Here is a 22208-nt window from a genome sequence, read left to right as displayed (position 1 = left end):
AAAGCGCACTGCCAATGCAAATGTGATAATGTGGCCATCATATCAAGGCTGACGGACTCATTTATCTCTGTGTCTGATAAGATTTCCGAGCCGAGGCAAGCGGTGACGCCAGCAGCCCCGAGTAGGAGGCAACCGCTGCCTGCTGACTCGCTCGACCGTAGGTCACACAGCTGTTCCACAGTCAATCATCAACAGGCTAAAGACAGGGTGACAGTGTGCGAGTTTTAACCGCTCATCTAAAATCATTAAAATTGAGAAAAATATATTGATTTCTCCTTGTGGTCTTCCAGAAACAACATATATAAAATATAGAAATTCTAACAGCTGAAGGGTTTCGTGGCCTGCACAAATAAGACTATAATGATTGGTGGCTGAACAATAGGAAACGCGGAGGGTGACAATAACATGACATTTTATAGTTTTATTGCTCTTTACCTTGGAGATTTTCTTGATTCTGCTTCAGGTCTGGGCTAGTTTCTATCCAGTCTGCTTTCAGGCGTTCTCTTTCTTTGTCTTTGTGTTTTTTGGATCTTTTCTTTTTATGTTGGCTGTTGGTGAACTGCTGGTCATTGCACATGGAGGTTTCAGTGTGCGGAGGCTTGGCGGTGGGTGCAGTCGGAGCTGCTTCAGTCCTCTCCGCTTTGGGAACCGTGGATGACCCGCTGAGTTTGTGTGGCGAGTACAGACCGTTTGGGCTCCCCTGAAGATGATTGTTGGTTTTGTCAAACTCTGTTTTAATGTGTCCGCTAGAGTTTCCATGACTAGAGGAGCTACGAGCCCCATTGGTGCCAAAGTCAGCACGGGAGGGCGACTGCAGAGGCTGGCACTTGTCTAATAGCCTTTGTCTTTTGGGGGTTTGAATGTTGGATGGGTCCAAAGCTGATGGGCGTTTCTGGGGGAAAAGAAAACACAAGTTTGCAAAGTATGATCAGAAATATTCTTCTTACTTTATGGTTGCTGTTTTTTGAATTCATTTTAATTCAAAGATTGGCCCATTTCAAATGCCTTTACATCAATAAAAAGCTACAGCAAGCAGCACTTTTGCAAAAATTCCACAATATGTGACGATTACAGTCAGGCTCTGGCTCAAAGGGAACAAAATCATCTTAATAGCATAAATTCACACATTAAATTTGTTTAATTTTAGATTCACTGTGGATGGGTTGAAGGCTGCTTATGTGAGAAACATGTTGTTTGATGTTTTCTCTGCCGAGACTAGTTACTTGGTGGAGTCTGGTTGTTAACAATTGCTCCTTGCCAGGAAACAATCTGGCGCATAAACATGTTAATCTACCCAGATCCAGCTACATGTGCTAAAGGGAGAAGTTCGCTGTCAAGGTCTTGAAGGAGAAAGGAGCTTTCAGCTGCAGTTTGGTTAAGTTTAAGTAAACAAAACTGCAAAGTTAAAGAAGAAACAACAGCATGAACAACTTTTTAAAGAACACAAAAGAAGAGCATAAAACCTTGAAGGCTAACTTTTCCCTTATTTAACATAGAGGATACAAGACTGGTGTCAATTTTTCCATATGCCCAGAGCGATATGGAAATATGCATTTCCCTAAATGTCAAACAATATCCATGTTTACACGGTGTACTGTCAATCTGCATAAGAGGAAATTCCCTGTCTATTCTTAGTCTAATAAGACAGAAGCAACAGGGGGGGGGAAAATTACGTTGAATTACCACAGAGAGAGTTTTGGCAGGACTGAGCTGTGAAGGAGAATCCCCGGGGGTTTTGTGGAATGAATGGTTGGACTGGGGACTCTTCAGCTGGCTGCTGTGGAGTGGCTGAAGCTTCCTGAGGAAAGATTGAGAACACAGCACCTTCAGTTGGACAGCAGCTTCAAGGTAAATTGCCTGTGAAGCTAAACAGGAAGAGCCAGTATATAAGTCACAACGTTTTCTTTGGCAGATTCCTGAGCAAGCACATGAGAAATTATCATTTACTTTGATGTGGAGATGACAGCCTTTTCAGAGAAGCTCTAATCATCAACCTTACAAAACTGCATTTTTCTCCCTCCTCGTTTTGCTTTTTGCACGTTTCTGTGGCACATTTCGTGTCTTCGGTGATGAAATCCACAAGGGGGCAACCACAAAGACAAAACACAGGCCGGTGTAAGAACAATAGCAGCTGATTTAACCTCTGTAAGGGTAAACACTATTTTCTGGTAATCTGCTTCCTACAGCTCCTTCCTCAAACAGATGCCACTGCATAAAGTCACTTCCCCCAGTGGTTTCAAACCTCTTCATTAATGCGCAGTGCAGTTCAGAACAGATTAACATCAAGAGGTACATGAGAGTAGTAAGAAAGCCTTCACAGCAAGGACCTTCCCCAATGCACGGATAAACTACAAGGAAGAAGCGTACAGTTTGCACAGTTTACAGTATGTGCACAGCGTCACAGCTTTATCACACTTGGCGAATCATTCGATGACTACAATTGTAAGACTTTTACACTCAGTGGGGGTGGTGAAAAAAACAAGGGAGATTGTGCAATCAGACAACAGCACTTCTTCCAAAATTCTCATGAAGCACATGGCCTGCATGTTGGCTGGCAGGCTGAGGAAATGCACGAGGGGTGGAAGCTCACCATCAACAGCTCAGCCTTGCAACTCTGAGCGCTCCATGCTAATGCCATTTGGCAACACGGCGCAGGGAATATTTTTCTGCGCTTTGATGTGTCCATTAAGCGATTCATCAGTGCGGAGAAGTAGCTCATTTAGTAGCTCCTCTTTCAAAATGATCACAGCAGACTTCTACATCAATCCATTGGCCTTTCGGTGTTAACGCCAGCACTGTCACAAAGCATCTATCGCTTTCTTCTAGCCTTATCTGCCTACGAGAAGTCTCTGAAAATCTAAAAAAGAACTTGGGGTAATGGACATATGCTTCATTTTATGCTGCCAGTCAGACACTTATATTCGTGTGATAATGGACTAAACCCAGCAGGCGGTTAGTTTAGGATAATCTCCTTCCAGCGCCCCAGTTTTTGTATAAAAAAAGGAATAATATATTAATTTGTGAGATGCCAGTGGGTGGATATTTTATCTTTACGCTGAGCTGAGCTGGTTGTTTACCCTGTTTCAAGTCTTAAGCTAACCAGTTGTTGGTTTTCTAAAACATTTTGCTTTTTAAAGTCTCTCAATGGAAAAAATACCTGAAAACTTAATTCTCACCTGATCAAGAGTCGGTGGATGAGCTGCTTCTCCTCTTCTAGATATCCAGGCCATTCTCTCTGGACGTGTCTGTAGAGCTCATCCTTCAGAGAGTAGCTGTGGTCTTTAGGGCTCAGTTTAGCAACCTGAAAACCCCCAAAGATTTCAGTCAATCCACAGGAAAAAAGAGATTGAGTATAAAAATAAAATAGATCCAGCTGCGTTTGGCTTTATGTGTAAGTAAAAACAAAAACTACCTGTGTCTGATAAACAGTTTAACCCTAATCCCGCTGATACAAATCTGCCCAAACCAACCACTTTTAATTTTGAAAGTAGTCAGATCCCAGCTGGAGACAACACGCCCCCCCCCTTCCTGTCAAAACACAATCTTCTCGTCCAGAGATAATTAAAGCAGAGCCCTAATTACAGCTACCAGCGGCGGCACAGTCTCGATGATTGCAGTGGGACACTCAAACATTGTGAGCACAGGAAATATGCCTGAAAGAAACTAAACTGATGTCACTTTCTTTTTTTTTTCAAGCACAGTTTTTAGCTGCATAACACTAAGCTAGTTATAGCGGGTGTATAAATAGTAGTTTACTAGTAAATTGCATGTTGGGCTTTTAGATAAGATAAGATAAGATAGAACTTTATTAATCCCTCGGGTGGGTTCCTCTGGGAAATTCGACTTCCAAAAAAAGCACAGCAACGACCGAAGTTACAGTTACAGAATTGTTATATACACTCAACAAAAATATAAACGCAACACCTTTGTTACTGCTCCCATTCCCCATGGGATGGACGTAGAGACCTAAAATTCATTCCAGATACACAATATAACCATCCCTCCCAAACAGTGGTCACAAATCAGTCCAAATGTGTGGTAGTGGGCACATCTGCTATACTGAGATAATCCATCCCACCTCACAGGTGTGCCACATCAGGATGCTGATCTGACATCATGAGTAGTGCACAGGTGTACCTCAGACTGCCCACAACAAAAGGCCACCCTGGAATGTGCAGTTTTTTGCGCTATTGGGGGTCTGGGGACCCAGAACCGGTCAGTATCTGGTGTGACCACCATTTGCCTCATGCAGTGCAACACATCGTCGCATGGAGTCTATAAGATTGTCAATTGTGGCCTGTGGAATGTTGGTCCACTCCACTTCAATGGCTGTGCGAGGTTGTTGGATATTCGTGGGAACTGGTACACGCTGTCGTATACGCCGGTCAAGCACATCCCGAACATGCTCAATGGGTGACATGTCCGGTGAGTATGCTGGCCATGCAAGAACTGGGACATTCTCAGCTGCCATCTGCCCTGAACAATGTGAACCATGATTCATCCGTGAAGCGCACACCTCTCCAACGTGCCAGACGCCATCGAATGTGAGCATTTGCCCACACAAGTCTGTTACGGCGACGAGCTGGAGTCAGGTCAAGACCCCGATGAGGACGACGGGCATGCAGTTGAGCGTCCCTGAGACGGTTTCTGACAGTTTGTGCAGAAATTGTTTGGTTGTGCAAACCAATTGTTCCAGCAGCTGTCTGGGTGGCTGGTCTCAGACGATCTTGGAGGTGAACCTGCTGGATGTGGAGGTCCTGGGCTGGTGTGGTTACACGAGGTCTGCGGTTGTGAGGCCGGTTGGATGTGCTGCCATATTCTCTGAAACGCCTGTGGAGACGGCTTATGGTTGAGAAATGAACATTCAATGCACGGGCGACAGATCTGGTTGACATTCCTGCTGTCAGCATGCCAATTGCACGCTCCCTCATTGCTTGTGGCATCTTTGGCATTTTGCTGTGAGACAAAACTGCACATTCCAGGGTGGCCTTTTGTTGTGGGCAGTCTGAGGTACACCTGTGCACTACTCATGATGTCAGATCAGCATCCTGATGTGGCACACCTGTGAGGTGGGATGGATTATCTCAATATAGCAGATGTGCCCACTACCACACATTTGGACTGATTTGTGACCACTGTTTGGGAGGGATGGTTATATTGTGTATCTGGAATGAATTTTAGGTCTCTACGTCCATCCCATGGGGAATGGGAGCAGTAACAAAGGTGTTGCGTTTATATTTTTGTTGAGTGTATATATATATACACACACACACACATATATAAATACAGAGACAAATATAAATAAAATATACAAAGGGGATAAATAGAATAAATAGGAATAAAAAATAAAAATACAAGTGAATTGCACATTTCAAGTATTGAGTCTATTGCACTGTTGACTATTTACAAAAAGTATTGCACAAGGTATTGTACAGTGAGGTGAAGAGGCACTGCAGCTTAGTTGTTTTATTTATGTTTGCATGGTCAGTCTTTAACCTGATAGGAAAAAAAGCAGCCTGGTTTGTATTCACCTGAATTTTTTTTTTACTTGTTGCATTTGAGGAAATTTCTCATTAGTGGGCAAGGTGTTTACATAGCATTTTACCAGATATCTCACCTCTTCCAGTACTGAGGTCAGGTCAGCCTTGTCCTTTGGAGTTGCCCGCTCCCTATCCAGCCACAGCAGCAGCTCGGGTTTCCTGTAGGGCTTTAAGGCCAACAGATGAATGATGCGATCCCTCAAAGGCCGGTGTGCCACAGGGCTGGGAACCAGGCTCCTCTTGTTGTTGGGGGAGTGCTTGTTGTTGCTATCTGAGCTTGACACCAGACCTTGTTTCCGCTGGACCTTCACACACTTGCCTAAAGTCAAAACAAAGCAGCTTACTTTGATTAGAGATAGGAAATTAAAAGGTTATCGGTGTAATAATCTCAGGCTGATGAAAGGCAATACAGTCGCTACCCTGTACAAAACTTACAGATTATAACTGATCTGATAACAGGATTCACAGTATCCTGTAATAGCGCAGCCAACATGTTGGGGCTAATCCAGTCCTCAGGCCAGATATTCAAATACAACCTGGTTTTGAAAGACCAACCTGCGAGGGAGTAAGTGTCGCCAGTCCCCTTAAGTGTAACGCAAACGAAGCACATGCACGACTTGCAACGCTCTCATCCTAATCGGGAAAAAAAGTTTTAACGTGTAAATAATTTAAACACTGCGCTCTCTGCACATATGCAGAGGCAGTGTTCTTTAGAGTGGAAAACAGTGAGTGGGTTAGATAGCACGCTTAGCTGCCGTGTAAACAGGAGAGCGTTTAAACTAAAGCAACTAACAGAGAGAACCTTTCTCAGTTGGACCGAGGCAGGCAGTGCTTATGGATATCTACAGACTGTAATCTCATTATAGCTGTAACACATGCTTTGAGGTTGCTGTAGGTCAAACACTAACAGTGCTTTCACGGGGACAGTGTGGCAGACTGTGCTGTATGTACAAATGATGCTTTACAGCACAGTGATAATGTGAAAACTGCTAATATTTACACTCTAACAGTAATTTGCAGTTTTGGCAGTATACAGTATTTCATGCTTCTTGCACAAGCTTGTTCCAACAATTTACCCATGTCGTGTCAATTTTAGGCAAATATCCACCCTGCTCTGAAACAACCTGTAGTGCAACTTTCCAGCAAGCAGCGACTAGAGCCATTTTTTCACAGCAATAAATTAAAGCAGCGCTTCGGGGAAGTTTTAAGATTCTCAAGGAAGGTTTGCTGACTTTCCATTGTGACCTACTAGAGTTTACACGCTTTGCAGTAGTGCGGGTGTATTTCCGCACAATTACCAAACAGCCTGAGATGGAATTGTATGCAGGAAATGGCTCAATTTATTTTTCTTTTAAGACTTTTTTAAGCTTCCAAGCACCAAAATGTGTGTACTACTGAACATAACCAAAGATTAAATCATACAATACAGTCCAAATTATGTACATTTTTCTATTGTAGCCTGCATTTAGGAGTTGATGTATAGACTCTTTTTTTCCCCTGTACAGTGTAACATTACTGTACCATAAAAAGACAGCAAGTTACCGCAAAATAATTGTGCAGTCTCAACTGCATGCAGTGCATACTGCGATCCATTTCTTTCCCTCTCTGCAGGAGTGTCCAGGAGACGGTACATGAAAAGACATGTTTAACTGAAACTGGATATTCTGTAACTGCACCAGGATGTCTCCAGTGGTTTTTGACATTTATTATCTGAACACACACGTAAAAGCCTCAAATCATAACCTAAGCTAACGCTGGGCTTGAATGCCACCAGGCCTCAGTCAGGAGTCAGGCACAGATCACTACAGGTTGTGTGTGTAAATATCTATTTAGGTGTTTTTAGGAAATTTATAAAATGACTAACGTTTCAATTTGTGTAATTACATTTTAGACAACTTCACCAGCATGAGACCTGTTAGCGCATACTTTGTGCAAACTCAATCACATTAATGATGCTGGCAGGGAAACTGGCAAAGTGCCTGAGCAATTATGTCAGAATGAAAGCAAGAAGAAGAAAAAGGTTCTGCTTTCACATGAGTAACTGCAACACGGCACTTTGATCAATTATGTGATAACTTTATTATGTGATAGCACCATATGGTAATTATCAGAAGGATTAAATATTAAAAGGTGGTGGTTTCAAGGCTTTTCGGGAACATAAAAAAATTCCAGTTATCTGTCCTTGATTCCTAAATGCCTGAAGGCTGCTGTGTAAAATGAAGTTGGAAGACACAAGAAAATATCGACGCACGTATTGTAAGAAACGTACTTGGGCCTGGCTTGATCTCAATTGCTGACCGGCTCCAGATGTCCTTCTCCACCTGAGACATGCGCTCTCGGGTCGTCTGATAAGAGTCGTCTGTGGCGCAGACTGTGATCTTGTCCTGAATGCTCCCCTGGCCCTCCAGGTGATCCCTGCCCTCCCTGTGTAAAGAGGGAGGGAGAATTAGGAATTCTAACTGTCACCCAGCATTTTTTTCAGACACCATTAGGTGCTGGAAAATACCAAAATAAGACCAATATTTTCCATTTTTTAAAACTTTTTTATGTTTCCTAAAATGTGATAAATTCTAGACTACTGTGCAAAAAACCTGATCTCAATTACCTACCTTTGTTTACTTTCTACAGTTTTAACTTGAACACATGTCTGTTATTTGAATTACAGTGTTTTAGTAACGATAAAAATACCTAAACACTTACTTGTAGCACATTTGTAAATGATCAACTCCTCTAGGATTACAAGAAATCATCAATTGCAATCCACAGAGTAATATCACCACTAGCTAAAGACAGAAAAGTTGCCAGCATCAATGAATGAGGCATCAATGAGGGAGGCACACACAGACGAGATGTTTGTTTATTTGTGGTTTATCCATCACAAGCTGTTCGATAAACTACATTTTTTGGAGATATGTTTCTTGGAGATATTTGAGAGAGTGCACGCGGTGAAGCTGAGTCAACAAACAGCAGTCATTGTGCGGCTGTTTTTGTGCACGGCCTGTGCTTTGGCCGGGTTTTCCCGCGCTGCATCACATATAAACACCATTCCTTAGTCAGATAAAGAGACAGTGAATCATTGCTTTTGTACATATGTATATTTAGTGATGTATATCTTTCTCTTGTGTCTGTTTCACCGTGCACATCCTGCTATCCCTGGGGCAGGGATAGCTCAGTAGGTAGAGTGGTGGCCCCATGATCGGAAGGTCGGGGGTTCGATTCCCCTGAACAGCTACCCTGAGGTACCCCTGAGCAAGGTACCGTCCCTACACACTGCTCCCCGGGCACCCAGTGGCTGCCCACTGCTTCACTGAGTGAATGGGTTAAATGCAGAGAGGGATTTTCCCCACGGGGACCAATAAAGTACACCTTCTTCTTCTTTACCCTCGCGGAGCGTGGCAGACAAATAAAGATAACATTAAACTTGCTATGCCACCTTGAGTGCAATTAAAGCTTCCCAGCAAGTATTCAAAATAACATAACAAAAGGACAAAGAGACAGATAACCCCATCGCTGGCTCACCAACTTGTTTGACTACAATAAAGTCGCAAATACTATTGCAAACAAACATACTGCCAACCCTTTGTTCCCTTATGCTCTCTCTATTGAAACTGTATGGATCTATCCACGCACCAATGTTTACATCTGACATTTGGTAAGACATAAAAACATAGAGCTGATATCTTTGATTAAATTCCATGTGTCATTCATTTGTCACTTATATCCCATCCATTCATTTTAGCAAAACATCAAATGAACAACTGAAAGGAAAAAAAATCCTGTCATTGTTCCTCCATGACTCTGTGCCAAATCTGGTCCGGTTACCAAGTTAAATTCTTTATAACAAATATTATGAAGGCTTAATGACTGTATTTCTAACAAGCTGCTCTAATGTAACCTTTTAACAAACCCTTTAACCCGGCAAAGCATAAACACTACTTCTCTGTTTTCAGTTACGTGTGGTCACACCTTTGAGGTCATGGTGGCACGACAGCCTCTGGGTATTTTTGTAGTTGAATAGAGCCTGACGGTGATTCTCTGCCTGTTGTGGTACTATTACCAAAGAGAGAGGCCACTGTTTGGCCTGGTCCTGCGGTCTCACTCTGGTACCAAATTTACTACAAATTCCATTCGTGGTCGACTCTGGAAAGAGTTATGTGTGTGTTCCTTACCCTGAGACATACTGATGAATGCAGTCGAAGCTGGACTGAGGCTTGTCTTTGCTGTCACTGGATAGGTAAAATGAGAAGACTCTGAATCCATCTGGAGACTCGGGGGTCGGTGCGGGGATCTTTACGTACTATCCGAGACAAAAGAAACAAAAACCATGAGTTTTAAAAAACATTGATTTACAGAGTAAAGAAATGCTTATGATCAAACGTTTAAAAGCCGGTCCTTGGTAATCATTAACAGTTCGACAGTGTTCTCTGACATGCTTGAGTGTGTGTGTGTGTTTGCGTGTGCTAGCATTGCTAATTTAAGAGCCGTGTTATGCAACGACCATGTTTTATCTCCCCCAGATATAGCCTCAACTCATTCAGTGTTATCTCAAAAACACTACCCAAAGTAAAGCAGCCAAACTTACAAACTTTGGGGTTTATTTTCCTGATCTCAGTGACACCTAAATAATCTTTTGTTTGCGGCCCATAACAAGAGGCCTCCCAGGTCACGTATGATGACCTTTAAGTAGTCACAAGAAGAGCCTGTTCGCGAGGCACAACATAACAAAAGCACAGTGGACAACCTTTTCACTCCGGCGATAACCTCTTCTGTCACAGACTGTCCACGGCTCTGTTCCAACAAAACAAGCCAGCAGGTTGAAGTCTATTACTTTTAGAAGCCTGTTACATAAAATGACCTGAAAACCCACTTCCACTGAAAGGATAGTTCAACTTAGAAAGTCATTAACCAACAGGTAATATGTCCTTTAAAGCACACTGGGTAGTGGCTCTCTGCTACACTGCCTGCAGCTGTGTTTCAGCCTGAAAATGGGCAGTTTGGCACTTTTGTTGATAGACTGTCCTAGATTCAGATGAAGCCCGTGATTATTGCCCATGCTTTGCAAACACGAGTACGTGTTCACTGATGAGTAGGACTAAATGTTGTTGTTTTTTTTGCCTCTTCAATGGCAGATCCAGTAAAACTCCTCAGGCCAAAGCATGCAGTAGTTTCTTTAAGCACAAGTCTCAAGAAAAAACAAATGTCAGTCAGATGGACTTCTTTAGTTACCGTTCATGATTGATTGATGATGAGCTGACTGAGCTGAGAGCGCTGTCCCCCTGGCAGATGTGGCTGGCAGGACTATAGCTGTCACAAATGCCCAGTCATGCAGCAAAGCCATAAGCACTTTTTTTGCAGCAGGGAGCCAATGAACAGCTCTTCTCCTCCACACCCCTCCTCCTTTTCTAAAAACCCAAGGCATGCCATTCACCCCACCCCCCATCTGCCCCCAGCTTTCCCTCATGCGCACCCATGTCAACACAAAACGCAAAGCAACACACAAGGCTGGGGACAGTTGAGACTCACAGCTGACCATTAATTTTGACCTATTTATGTCTGACCGTTAACATGAAGAGGTAAAGCAGAGCCCTGCATATGTCGGCTTTGCTTCCCCCCCCCCCCCCCCCCCCTTTAACAGTAATTAGAAATGATCAGCCAGAAAAGCATCAAAGTGAGCAGGCATAAGAGGCGAGGCACGTCCTCGGGACCAAAGAGTAAAGTAGTGGCTGCCACGACCAAAATTATAAGTCAACAAAAGTCGCAAATTTGTTTTTAAAATCAGGGTACGGCTAAACAAAGGCTTTGGGATAAAGTGAGGTTGCACTTGCACATTTAGCATTGCAATAATGCCACCACGTCCCCTTTTTCAGTCACTATGAGCCCCTCCAGCCATGCATTAGATCTGCCTGTCACCCCCATCGGTGCCACCTTGCACACTTCACATTCTAATTCTAATCAATGTCACTTAGGTCAGACTGTTTAGAGGTCGCCCCCCATTTCATTCACAGCTTCCTTTTCAAGCTTCATAACCATATGTCTTTTAACCCATTAGTTCCCACTTCCTGACTTCTCGAGGAGAGCCTTTCTACGTAGCCGCAGGATAACAAACTTTAAAGCGCCAGACGACTATAAAGCCTGAACAATAACCATAGCTCAGTTTATTTAAATATCACAAATTTACAACAAACATCAACCTAATTGTAAGGTTTGTATTGTAAGGTAAAGCTCATACAACATTAGAGACAGAAACAGCAACCCAATAATCCCCTATGACCAAGCACATAGTGACACAGATGTTTTATACTGTGCTTACTTGCTTTCTTAAATTATCAACTAAGAAGACCGGTGACACTCATACCTTAGAATATATATGAAGCTACAGCTACACCAAGTAGCTTGCCTACGTTAGCAATAAAGCTCAGAAAAGAAAAGAGAGATAATGTATCTATAGCTAATCAGCAGTAATTGTGGAACTATCACATGACCCACGGTCTCATAATTCCAAGAAAAGCTATCAACCTATATCAGACAGGAAACAGTTAATCATGAGAAAAGGTTAGCTGGTATCAGTTAACTTGTAGAGGCTTGATGACACTTCCTCTTTGCTTTGAGAAAGTAGGAGATCTGAAGAATATCACTGAGTATGCAAGATTAATGCAAGCTTGAATATCAATTTATTTGTTTATTTGTTTATTCAAGCAGAGCATTTGGAAAAATATTACAATTTTTCATTTAACATTTTAAGTCCAACAGCTTTTTGTAGCTAGTGAGTGATATCATGGATATTTTCAATGTGGAATATGTCCAACTAAATAATTGTCTTGAACTTCTGTGAATAAAAAACAGAAACCAAGAACTACAATTTTAGTGCAGAAATTCAACCACCCTTTTATTTTAACCCTTTTTTTTTACATTTCGGAAAATAAGGTTTGCGAGGCCGCGACAGATCATGATGAAGCGCTCAGTAAGGGTAAGTCGCACTGAACCTAAAAATGCGAGTCATTTACTTGAAGAATTTAGGAGTCACTGTCTGTTATTTTGTAGACACATCTGCAGGCACTTGTCCTTTACAGCTAATCACGTATCTGCGTCTTTGGTGCCTCCTGAGTTTGAACAAGTCTCAGAAGGAAAGTGCACAAACATATGCCTAATATTATTTCTTTAACTGCTCAAAAATGACTAGAACAACACTGCTGCTACTTTCTTACCAAAATTGATTGTTTGAACAATAAGTTTTTTGTATGTTATCTTGTAAAAGCTTAGAGCACTAAATAACATTTTTCTCTGATTTGTTACCTGGTTAAATTGCTACTTTTTTGCTTTATACCAACAGCAACTAGTAGTGCTGAAGTATCAGCAAATACAGGTTTATCTGTTTATAATTTTAAATGCTGCAGAATACACTAATTATCACAGTCAAGTGGACTTTTGATGTGGTAACTCAAGGATAGAACTTGCACCAACAGGTCTGTTATCCCAAGGCTGCTGTCAGTCACGTAGTAGGTGTAGATTTACATAGAGACGCCGAGTCATACACATATGGAGCTTTGGCCTGATCCCCTGAGGCCGCCAGTGTGTGTGTGTGTGTGTGTGTGTGTTGTCTTTTTGTCTTTTTTAGGCAGAGGAACCTTCACACCCTGACGGGTCACACGGAAGGAGAGAGGTCAAATATTTGACTGTTTCGGTGGAATGTCAACAGAGAGGCTATTATCAGTCAGAGCTCAACGCTCAACGCTGAACAAACAAAAATACAAACAAAAAGAAAACAAACTATCCAATCAAAAAAAAGAGTGTAATTGGAAATTAATTATAGAAGATCCACACACAGCTTTTATATGCAGCTACTAACTCAGAGATAAATGAGTAGCTAACATCAAAGAAAAACGCAGCTCCATTACCCAGAGGTCACTGAAACAATATTTACTTCTTCGTGTGCTTGCTGCTAATGACTTTTCATTTTAGTTCAGTACTAGTGACAAACTATCTCTAAACATTTTATTCTAGGGGGTTTAGTTGTGTTAGGAAAATATGTCAATTGAATTATTAAAAATGCGCTGTTGAATGCCATTTGAATATTTTCTGACTTCTGTCTTGATTCCTGCTGTAAAAAGTTCATAATTATGGAGATAACTATTAATTCAGGGTTACTTGTCCGGTTCAGAACGTGGCAAAGAATTCATTAAATTGCTTATGTGCTACAGTATTCCAATTATGATTGTCGAGTCCTTTAATCTGACGATTAATTAATCAGAGAAAAGCTTAATCGGATATTACTATGATCAGAGCGTGCTATTAACACGTGTCAGTTTAATATATTTGAGCAGCTTAATATTAAGAAGCACACAGCGGTGAGAGCTGTGTGCAGCACTGCTTCTCATTATTATGGCGAGAGTAAAAGTTTAGCTGGAGGACAGTTACAGTTCGAGCAACAAAAAGGCGAGCCATAGCACCTTGTCAGTGCGGCCCCCCCATCGAGCGCACGGGCTAGTACAATAACTGCCTCTGTGGCTGTAGCCCAGACACATCTGCTACTCCAGGCCCTGTGTGCGGAGATGTCAAATACTTTCAAGCTGTTTTAAGTTGTGAACTGGACTGGAACAGAAAACCTTGGCAGGGGTCTCAGCAGTTGAACAAGGACAAAGGGCACCGATGGTGATGTCCTTGTAAAACTTCATCTGTAACTCCTCGAGCATGTTTAAACTGCTCATCTTTGATGAGGTTAAACAGAGTTCTTAACCCTGTCTTTGTGTGACAAGAGCGAGGGGGGGAAAGGGATCATTAATGACCTCCTCTGTGCTACGCGCAAGCCAAACATCTGCAGAAAAAGATGAGAGGATAGTTTTTCCTCTCTTTCTTTCTTTTCTTTGCTCTGCAGACGAATGCGAGGAGGCCAAGGTTCCCAGCTCTGGTATTTGGCATGGTGGCACTGAGCAGGCGCCTGGATATGTGATTTACTCTGAAGCCTCTGCCTCCTGCCCCTGTCTGTACTGACACTAGTAACCATTGTCTTCTCATCTGAGCCTACTCAGCCATAGCTGCTCTGTGAGCTGCCCATCTTTTGTTCTAGCTTCTTCCCCCACAAAGCTGAGTGCAAGGGCCTGTCGGGCCGCCTGGATTATTCATGAACAGCAGGGACGTGTGGCTGTGTGTGTTGTTGGGTGGTAAAGGGAGGGATTGGGGGTTTGGGTGTGTGCGTGGAAGGGATGGGGGTGGCGTTGATTCCCAGTAGAGCCAGTGCATGAAGGATGGCCCTAAATAGTCTTCCTTTAGGAATGTGTATCTCAGTAGAAGAGGGGGATGGATCCTGACTGGAATTAGTGTACTGGTTACGTTTCTTTTTTTTTTTTAAATACAGTTTAATATATGAATGTAACTTAAGATTGACAGTAATAATAAAACAAAGGAGAGGAATTTGTTATTAACAATCATTTGTTACAGTGTGAGCAACATATCCACTGTGACAGTTATTAAAATCAAAATTACATACCCTCAAAGATTCATTTAGACCTCTTACAGTGTGAACTGAGCTTTCAGTGAGGGTGGATGGATGTGGCGGTGATGCTTGAGGATCTATTCATCGAGGGGGGTTGGTAGATACAGGAAAAGCAAAAGAAGCGGGGGTGGGGACTGACGGGAGTTGTTGTGGGGATATGGGGATGGGCAACTGTCGAGCAACCCCCAAGGTACTGCCTGTTATGCCAAGCAGAATCAGTCTTTTTCCAAGAAGCTGAAGCTAATCTGTCATCCTCAACAAACGCTCCCTATCTCAGCACCCCTGACACCCCCACCCCTTCTTTTAGGTGCCTTCCTCTTCACACACAGAGGGATGGAGACGACACTTAATAGCCTTCAAATGTAGAAGAGCTAGGCTGCTGTTTTCTCTCAACACAATATGTAAACTTCCCAAATAAATAAATAAAATCTACTACACACATGCAGATTGTGTTATTCTGCAAATGTGTTCCCCTTATAATCCAACAATCCACTGCAATCACTCTGCTTACACTCCCATTACTGGACTGGTAATCCTATAACAATTCCCTGCCTTGAAAATGAGGTAAAACGAGCAAATAAACATTAAATATCTCCAAAACTTTCAAAAGAGATGAGCTGCAGGGCTGTCATTTTGCAAGAACTGGAATTATCACCATACAGGTTCATACTTCTGACTTAAGCCACTTTAAGAACCTTGATTCTGGTGGCATGCAGCATGACCTACAGCGCAAATCATCCCGGAAAACAGTCACATAATCTGATGAATTTCTTTGTGGAACCACGTCTCAGTTTCTGGTGCCTTGCAGATATTTTTGTTAATAATTTATGGTTGAAGGCTTTACTTGTTCACTTTGGGGATATGGAGCATAATTTAACAACAAATAAAATCTAAATCTGCAAATCTGTTTCAGTGGAGTCATGCGTTATTTCTGAGTTTCCTAACAAGGCACTTGCCTCTTTGGAACGTAAATGAACTGCATAAAGACGCAACACGAATGCAAAACTATTTGTGTTTCTAATCCTGAAAATTCTGTTTGACTCACTTGCACGTTGCCACCTTATTGCCTGTCCAGCTTGAGCCACTGATTCATCTTTTCATCACTCTTGTAAGCTTAAAACACCGGTGTTCTTCAAAAGAAGCCAAAGAATACAGTAATGACAGAGAAGCTAACTAAAAAAAAGTCCTCTTTAACCCTAGGATCTCATGGGGCTTGTTCTAAAATATACTGTATGATCTAAAAATCCCAACTGCATCTGCACAAACACAGTGGGCCTCAAACGGGCAGAGAACAGAGGGACTTTTGCTTCGCTTAACACATCTGGATGAATAGAGCGGCGTGTGCCCTTTCAGAAACACGTGGGACAACTCTCCCTCTCACCGCTTTGCCACTGGGAGAGGACAGCTCTCAACCACATTCCTGTTATTGTTATTCTAATTAGGTCCCAGAAAAAAAGGGGGGAGCGAAAAGAAAAAAAAGGATGTGTGGTGTGCATGCACACATACACTCTCCCACAGTGGAAGAGCTTATTTGCAGTATGAACGCGAGGCAAGGCAAAGTGGTGCGGTGACAGGGGAATAGAGTCAGAGCAGCCATGTGTGAGATAGAGGCCCTGATGGTCTTGCAAGGATTCAGCCAAGGCATGGGGTGAAATGGCACAATAATCAAGAGGACAGGCGGGAGGGAGGAAGCTAGCTCTGCCTTCACACGCAGTCGTCGTGAGGATATCTTAAGAGCGCCTCTGCATTCCCTCTCATCCAGCGCCACTGTCTGTACGTGACAGCTGTGCACATGAAAACAGAGCCATAAACAAAAACAATTACTCTGGCAACTCCAGTTGACCGTTTATGCACTGCAAAGGTAATAAAACCGACGTCACAGCTGACACGGCACATCGCACACGCGTTTAAACGAAATGGCAACAACAGACGTATTAGACTCATCAAGCCTTTTTTCAGTGCTGCGGTATAACATCGAACAACTCTACACTACAGCTTTGCAGGATAATAACTGAGATTTCTTATAAATGTATGAAAACATGAAGGTGCGCGCATTTAATTAACAAGCAGCTAACCTTTACCTATCAGTAGACTTTAGCATGTATTAAATAAAACAAAGGCCAGGTTCTTTTCTTACTAAATGGATATACGTCATGCCAACAAGCAGGCAGCATTGCCAGTAGCACAGGAAAATAGGCACTGGGATGTGAAATTCCAGACCATGGGAACCCAGACCAGCTCCGAATATATTCCTTAATCCTAGTGATGACTTTTAAGGAATCCAGAATGTTTCTTTTCAAACTCTCTTCTACAATGTTCTTATTGATTCATCAAAATATGCTGTTTTTCCTTTTTTTTTTTTTTTTACCGTTTTCCACTCACTGCTCCCAAAGTATTGTCATTGATCAAACTCACTCACTTTCCTTTCCTCCAACAACATGCAGTTTTAAATCTGTTTGTCCAAATTAAACAAGTAAAAGCAGGGGTTAGCTAGATTCTCCTGTTTTTTTATAGTAATTTGTGTTTCATAGTTGCCTTGAACACCAGATTCAGAGTCCTGTTGTGTCTTTCATTGCATGATTACAAGCTTGGCAGACAATTTACAATAGTAGGGCAGAATGCCGCAGGGACAGAGGGAAAAGCAGCCGAAAACCTCAGCGTGCTATTTCTTGATAGGAACCCTGGCCCCTGATACCACGCAGCCCTGGACTGACGCCAGGACGGTGATTTGGAGAATTCTTCTGGTTTCTGCGGCCCTGGAAGTGCCCTTTTTACAGGAAACGTGACATGAGCCAGCAAGGACAAACATCAGAAAGAAGGCAGTCGTGGCTTTTGTGATCAAGCTCTACAGTTGGCAGCTGTCAGCAGACGCATGACCTCTTGGACCTCATGTTGCTTTTGGGGAAAAGGATGTGATCCAGCTAACAGTTAGCAAGTGGAAAGATAAGGGGAACGTCTACATCTGTGATGGTGAAACCCTCCAACCGACACAGATACTGGATGTCCTCTTGGTCTGTTATGTGCCAGACTGCCATGTTAACCAGCATCCTCCCCCCACTAACGGCTTAATATGGCCTCCCCCACCACCAATGGCTGCCGCTACCTCATTAATGCCCAATCGTCCAGCTCTGGGACTATTGTCGGAGGGGGAGGGAGCCCATGCTTGAATTCCGCAAAGCAATTTGAATATGTAATGTGCCAGCCAAGATATAATCACCAAATCCTATTCAGTGATTAAAGCACACTTAAATTGCACTCACTTAACATTGCTACACAGAAAGATGCAATAAGCTGGTTAATCTGCTGCTGGCTTTACAGATGTTCCTTTACATGTTTACATTCATCATTTGCACTTTGAACATATTTTGCACATTTTCTTGGGTAAAAATTCCTCCACTTGTTTACCACCCCTGCTCGTCAGATCTTTCATGTCTGCGCAGAGACAACAGGCGTAGAGACATGGGGGGCTCCCTGGGGTTTGCCAACTCCCCTTCCTCCTCCCCCCTCCAAAAACAAAGCCTCCCCAGTTACAAGCCTGACCCAGTAACCTGGCTAGCAGCCTCGGGGTGTAGCACACCCTGTCTTAGGGCCCATGTGAGCACACAGGGCTAGCATTTGTGTACAGAGCAAAGTCACTTTCGTCAATGCAATCGGCTCTTATGGGGATTAGAACAGCTCCTTTTAGACAGGGCTGATTGTGTGGTAAATGTGTAGAGGCCTAGCAGGCAGAGCTCGGGAGGGTGTAATACTGGCCGGGCTAATCTAGCCGGACACAGGCATCTTTCTATACAGTCGCTTCACAGGAATGGCCTCTTACTTTCAGCACCAAGCCATGATATGTATCTGATTTCTGTACATATACGTTTAGAGAAAGAAACAGTTGACACAACTTATTGTGACTTGGAAAATGACTGACACCTTTCCCTCAAACTAGGTGCACTGACTGCTGTTATTTTCTTCATAAAACAATTCAAGGCAGCAAAACCCATCGACCTATGACAATAAAGTCATCCAAACATTTGGAAAATCACCACCTCTTCAACGATGTGTTCTTAAGAATCATATAAGACATCTTCCAGAGGAACTGTCATAAGCGTGCTCCACAACAAATCAGAAGTAATTAGAGTGTTCAGGTTCTCAGACATCAGCGGGAGAGTATGCAAAACATCTTACCCCTTGGCTCCCCTTGAAGCAAATCGCTGGCTGATTTGATAGTGATGCCTGAGGAGAGAGAGAGAAAAGGAGACACTGGTCAGTGATTGAATCAACAGCTCATGCATTATGAGTAAAGAAATACCGCCATTGTTTCTAGATAACTGCCGCTTGGATTAGGGAACTTAAAACACTAAAATGTTGCCATCACTCCCAGCTGCTCAGATGCTTCTTGCTTTAATCAGAGGAGAGTAATGTGAGCGTTAATCGTTCCATATCCTTCAAAAAACTGTGCTCATGTCAGTCGGCTGGCCGAGCGCGTTTGTGCGCGGGTGTGCGTTTCGGCTGATTTCCCCTCTAAATGAATAAAAGGCTAAAAAGCAGATCCCAGAGGAAAGACAAAGTACGCTCTGAAACCAATTATATGTCTTTGAAAAAAAAGCACTTTTACAAGCCTGCACTGTGCTGGAAATACTGTACTGGTCTCCAAGACCACAGTGAAACCTGGCTTAAGCTCCTGAACACAATATTGTTTCTCTCCCAGCTAAATGATAAAGAAATATTTGAAAAATCCCTTTAAAAATGAAGCCTGCTTTTGAGTCGACACGACTCCCAGTAAATAGCTGGAGACTGTTATCCACGAAACACAGCTTTGCCTGTGATTGACAGGGCTCGTAATTTATTATTAACAGCTTTGAGAAATGTCTTCGCTATTGAGTATTGTTGTAATTTTCTTCATAATCCATTAGCTTTTAATATTGAATGGAATAATAAATATTAAAGCACATAACACAGCCGTAAGGCTAAATCTAACTTGTTAAAGGTCCAGATTTGATCATTTACTCACTAAAAGAGTCGCTGTTTGACAGAATTGAAATAATTGGTTAATTGAAGTGCTTTTATAACACGTAACTAGTGGTTTTACAAATGTCAACAGACTGTTTATTTATTAACAATTAGCAAGATTTCTTTGAGGGGGTTGCCAGGTTGAGGAAAAGCCCTCTGACTGATGTTTATTGTTCTACCGCAGTGGCATTTAAATCACATTTATTAACAACTGCAAACATGACGGCTTATTGGAAAACGAAGACTAATGGGTGTTTAGTGACGGCTCGTCACATTTAAATAAAACTAAAGGAATTTATTACAACTTGGGAAAACATAAAGTTGTTACTGATTTGTAACTTGAAGTATTAGTAAAAATGTTATTGACCTTTAGTAAAACCACTGTTGTTTGCTAAAATGGCACCTATTACAAAGAGCTGCAGATTAATTCATCAACATAAAATAAGCAATTGTTCTTATTTTTGAGCAGAAAGCAGCAGTGGTTTTCCTTGTTTCCTTAAATACCTGCTGGTTTTTGGTTAATTATGATTTTACAATAATGTTATAACAGTTGTGACAAACTGTTATAACATTATAAAATGGTTTAGTGCATTAGATCTTCAGCTACAGACCTTATTTGATAAGCTTTTGTAGTTTCCTTAATAAAATCATTCTCTAGCTTGTGCTTTACAAAAACACATGTATGAAAAGCATAAATAAATCATAACTAGTAACAGAAACTCTCAGGTTGCAGCTCCTTGGGACAACATCTTTCACAGCTCGGTGGGAGACCAGCAGTCTAAAACCGTATTTACTATGGGTGGTCTCTGACTTGGAAAACTTTTGCAGTAACCTCTCCTGCCTGCCTGCCTGCTGTGGCCTGGGAGAAGCTGTCAGGTCTATGAGCTCTGGAGTTTACTCTGCTTCACAGACCAATGAGCTCCGGAGATGGGCAGGCGTCCAAGCGTGTAAAGGTCAAAAAACAATACACAAGAGCACAGCAACAACTTGCAAAACCGTGCCACGCCGACCCAATGCGTACTACACAGCTGATCCACCGAGTCCCAAATCCAGAGTTAGTTTTGGGCTGTTGTCTTTTATGGTCCGTGACCGGAAATAGACTTGTTTTGATGGTTAAACAGGAAACAAACAAACAAGAAATATATTTAAGCAAATATGACTTCAGTCATAACTGGGACTAACTGTCTTATCGAGCATTGCTCTGGGAAAGACAACTTAGACAGACTAAATTATCCCGGTCTAATCTAATGGACCATAAAAACAATAAAGCAGTCTCCAGATTCGGAGCAGTCGAATAATTTGCTTGATAGCTTGTTCATTAATTTATTCATCAGAGCGGAATAGACAGGGGGAGAAAAAAGCCTTTTAAAGAACATTTAATGATCGGCAGGGACAGTAAGTAGTGCGCATTTGGAAACGCAAAGCAGAACTTATGATACCAACAGAGGACGGTAGTAGTCCCCAACCACATTTTGTTTATAGGAAATCGCCTGCGTTTTCCCATAATCTAAATGTACATATATTTTTAGATCTAGTGTACTGACACACGAAAACAAAACAGCGAAAACAAGCCCAGGGGATAACCACAAACCTTTGTCATAAAAGAAATCTAATACCTTTTGGTTTTCAAGCAGATTACGATTTGATAACTTCTCATTTTCTGTTCAAAACAAAACAAATTTCTCGGATTACAGGAAAATTCAGTCACCAGAGTGAAATGATTTGCTTGTTATAATCACAATAAATCATGCTCAGCCTGCCTTTTACTGTAACACAGCCAGAAGAAAGTAACGCAGTACACAATTATCTACCAAAACGCTTTTGTCGACAGCATTTGAACCGTCTGTAATCGGGATAAGTGGGCAAACTTCACAGTTTTCTCCCTAAAATAAGGAACTGTCTTATTTTCATGCAGGTCCCGGAGTTGGGAGGCGATTCAAAAACAAGAAAATATAGAGAGGAAAAAAGACACACAAACTCCAAAGTTGGTGAACCTGATAAATTGTCTTACCTTCAAGTTCTGGTAGGCTTCGAGGGTCCGGATGGCGGTGTCAGTGAGCTTGACGTGGTACAGAGTTTGATTCGGGGTGTTTTTGTTGATTTTAGCACAGGAGAGCCCATACCGATGCTCCTGTCTCAGCGCTGCCATTTCTACAACTGAGAGCTGCTGCTGGCGACAT

The 22208-nt window shown here is 42.3% G+C and overlaps 1 protein-coding gene across 1 annotated transcript in view; it reads right to left on the bottom strand.

The window, feature by feature from the left end:
• Window positions 1–22208, bottom strand: part of LOC308393120 (RNA polymerase II elongation factor ELL) — a gene marked incomplete at its 5' end in the record, with an annotated part of 26511 nt that extends 4303 nt beyond the window's left edge. The window contains 9 exon segments of the mRNA XM_080876635.1: window positions 436–892; window positions 1684–1798; window positions 3177–3301; window positions 5618–5859; window positions 7810–7964; window positions 9710–9837; window positions 19204–19251; window positions 22040–22189; window positions 22191–22208. Coding sequence (XP_080732761.1) covers window positions 436–892; window positions 1684–1798; window positions 3177–3301; window positions 5618–5859; window positions 7810–7964; window positions 9710–9837; window positions 19204–19251; window positions 22040–22189; window positions 22191–22208 — 1438 coding nt within the window.

This window comes from Rhamphochromis sp. 'chilingali', assembly GCF_963969265.1.
Source record: "Rhamphochromis sp. 'chilingali' genome assembly, chromosome: 2".
Classification (NCBI taxonomy): Eukaryota; Metazoa; Chordata; class Actinopteri; order Cichliformes; family Cichlidae; genus Rhamphochromis; species Rhamphochromis sp. 'chilingali'.
Note: the sequence above shows the minus strand (reverse complement) of the source record. Positions and strands in the feature narration are given on the sequence as shown.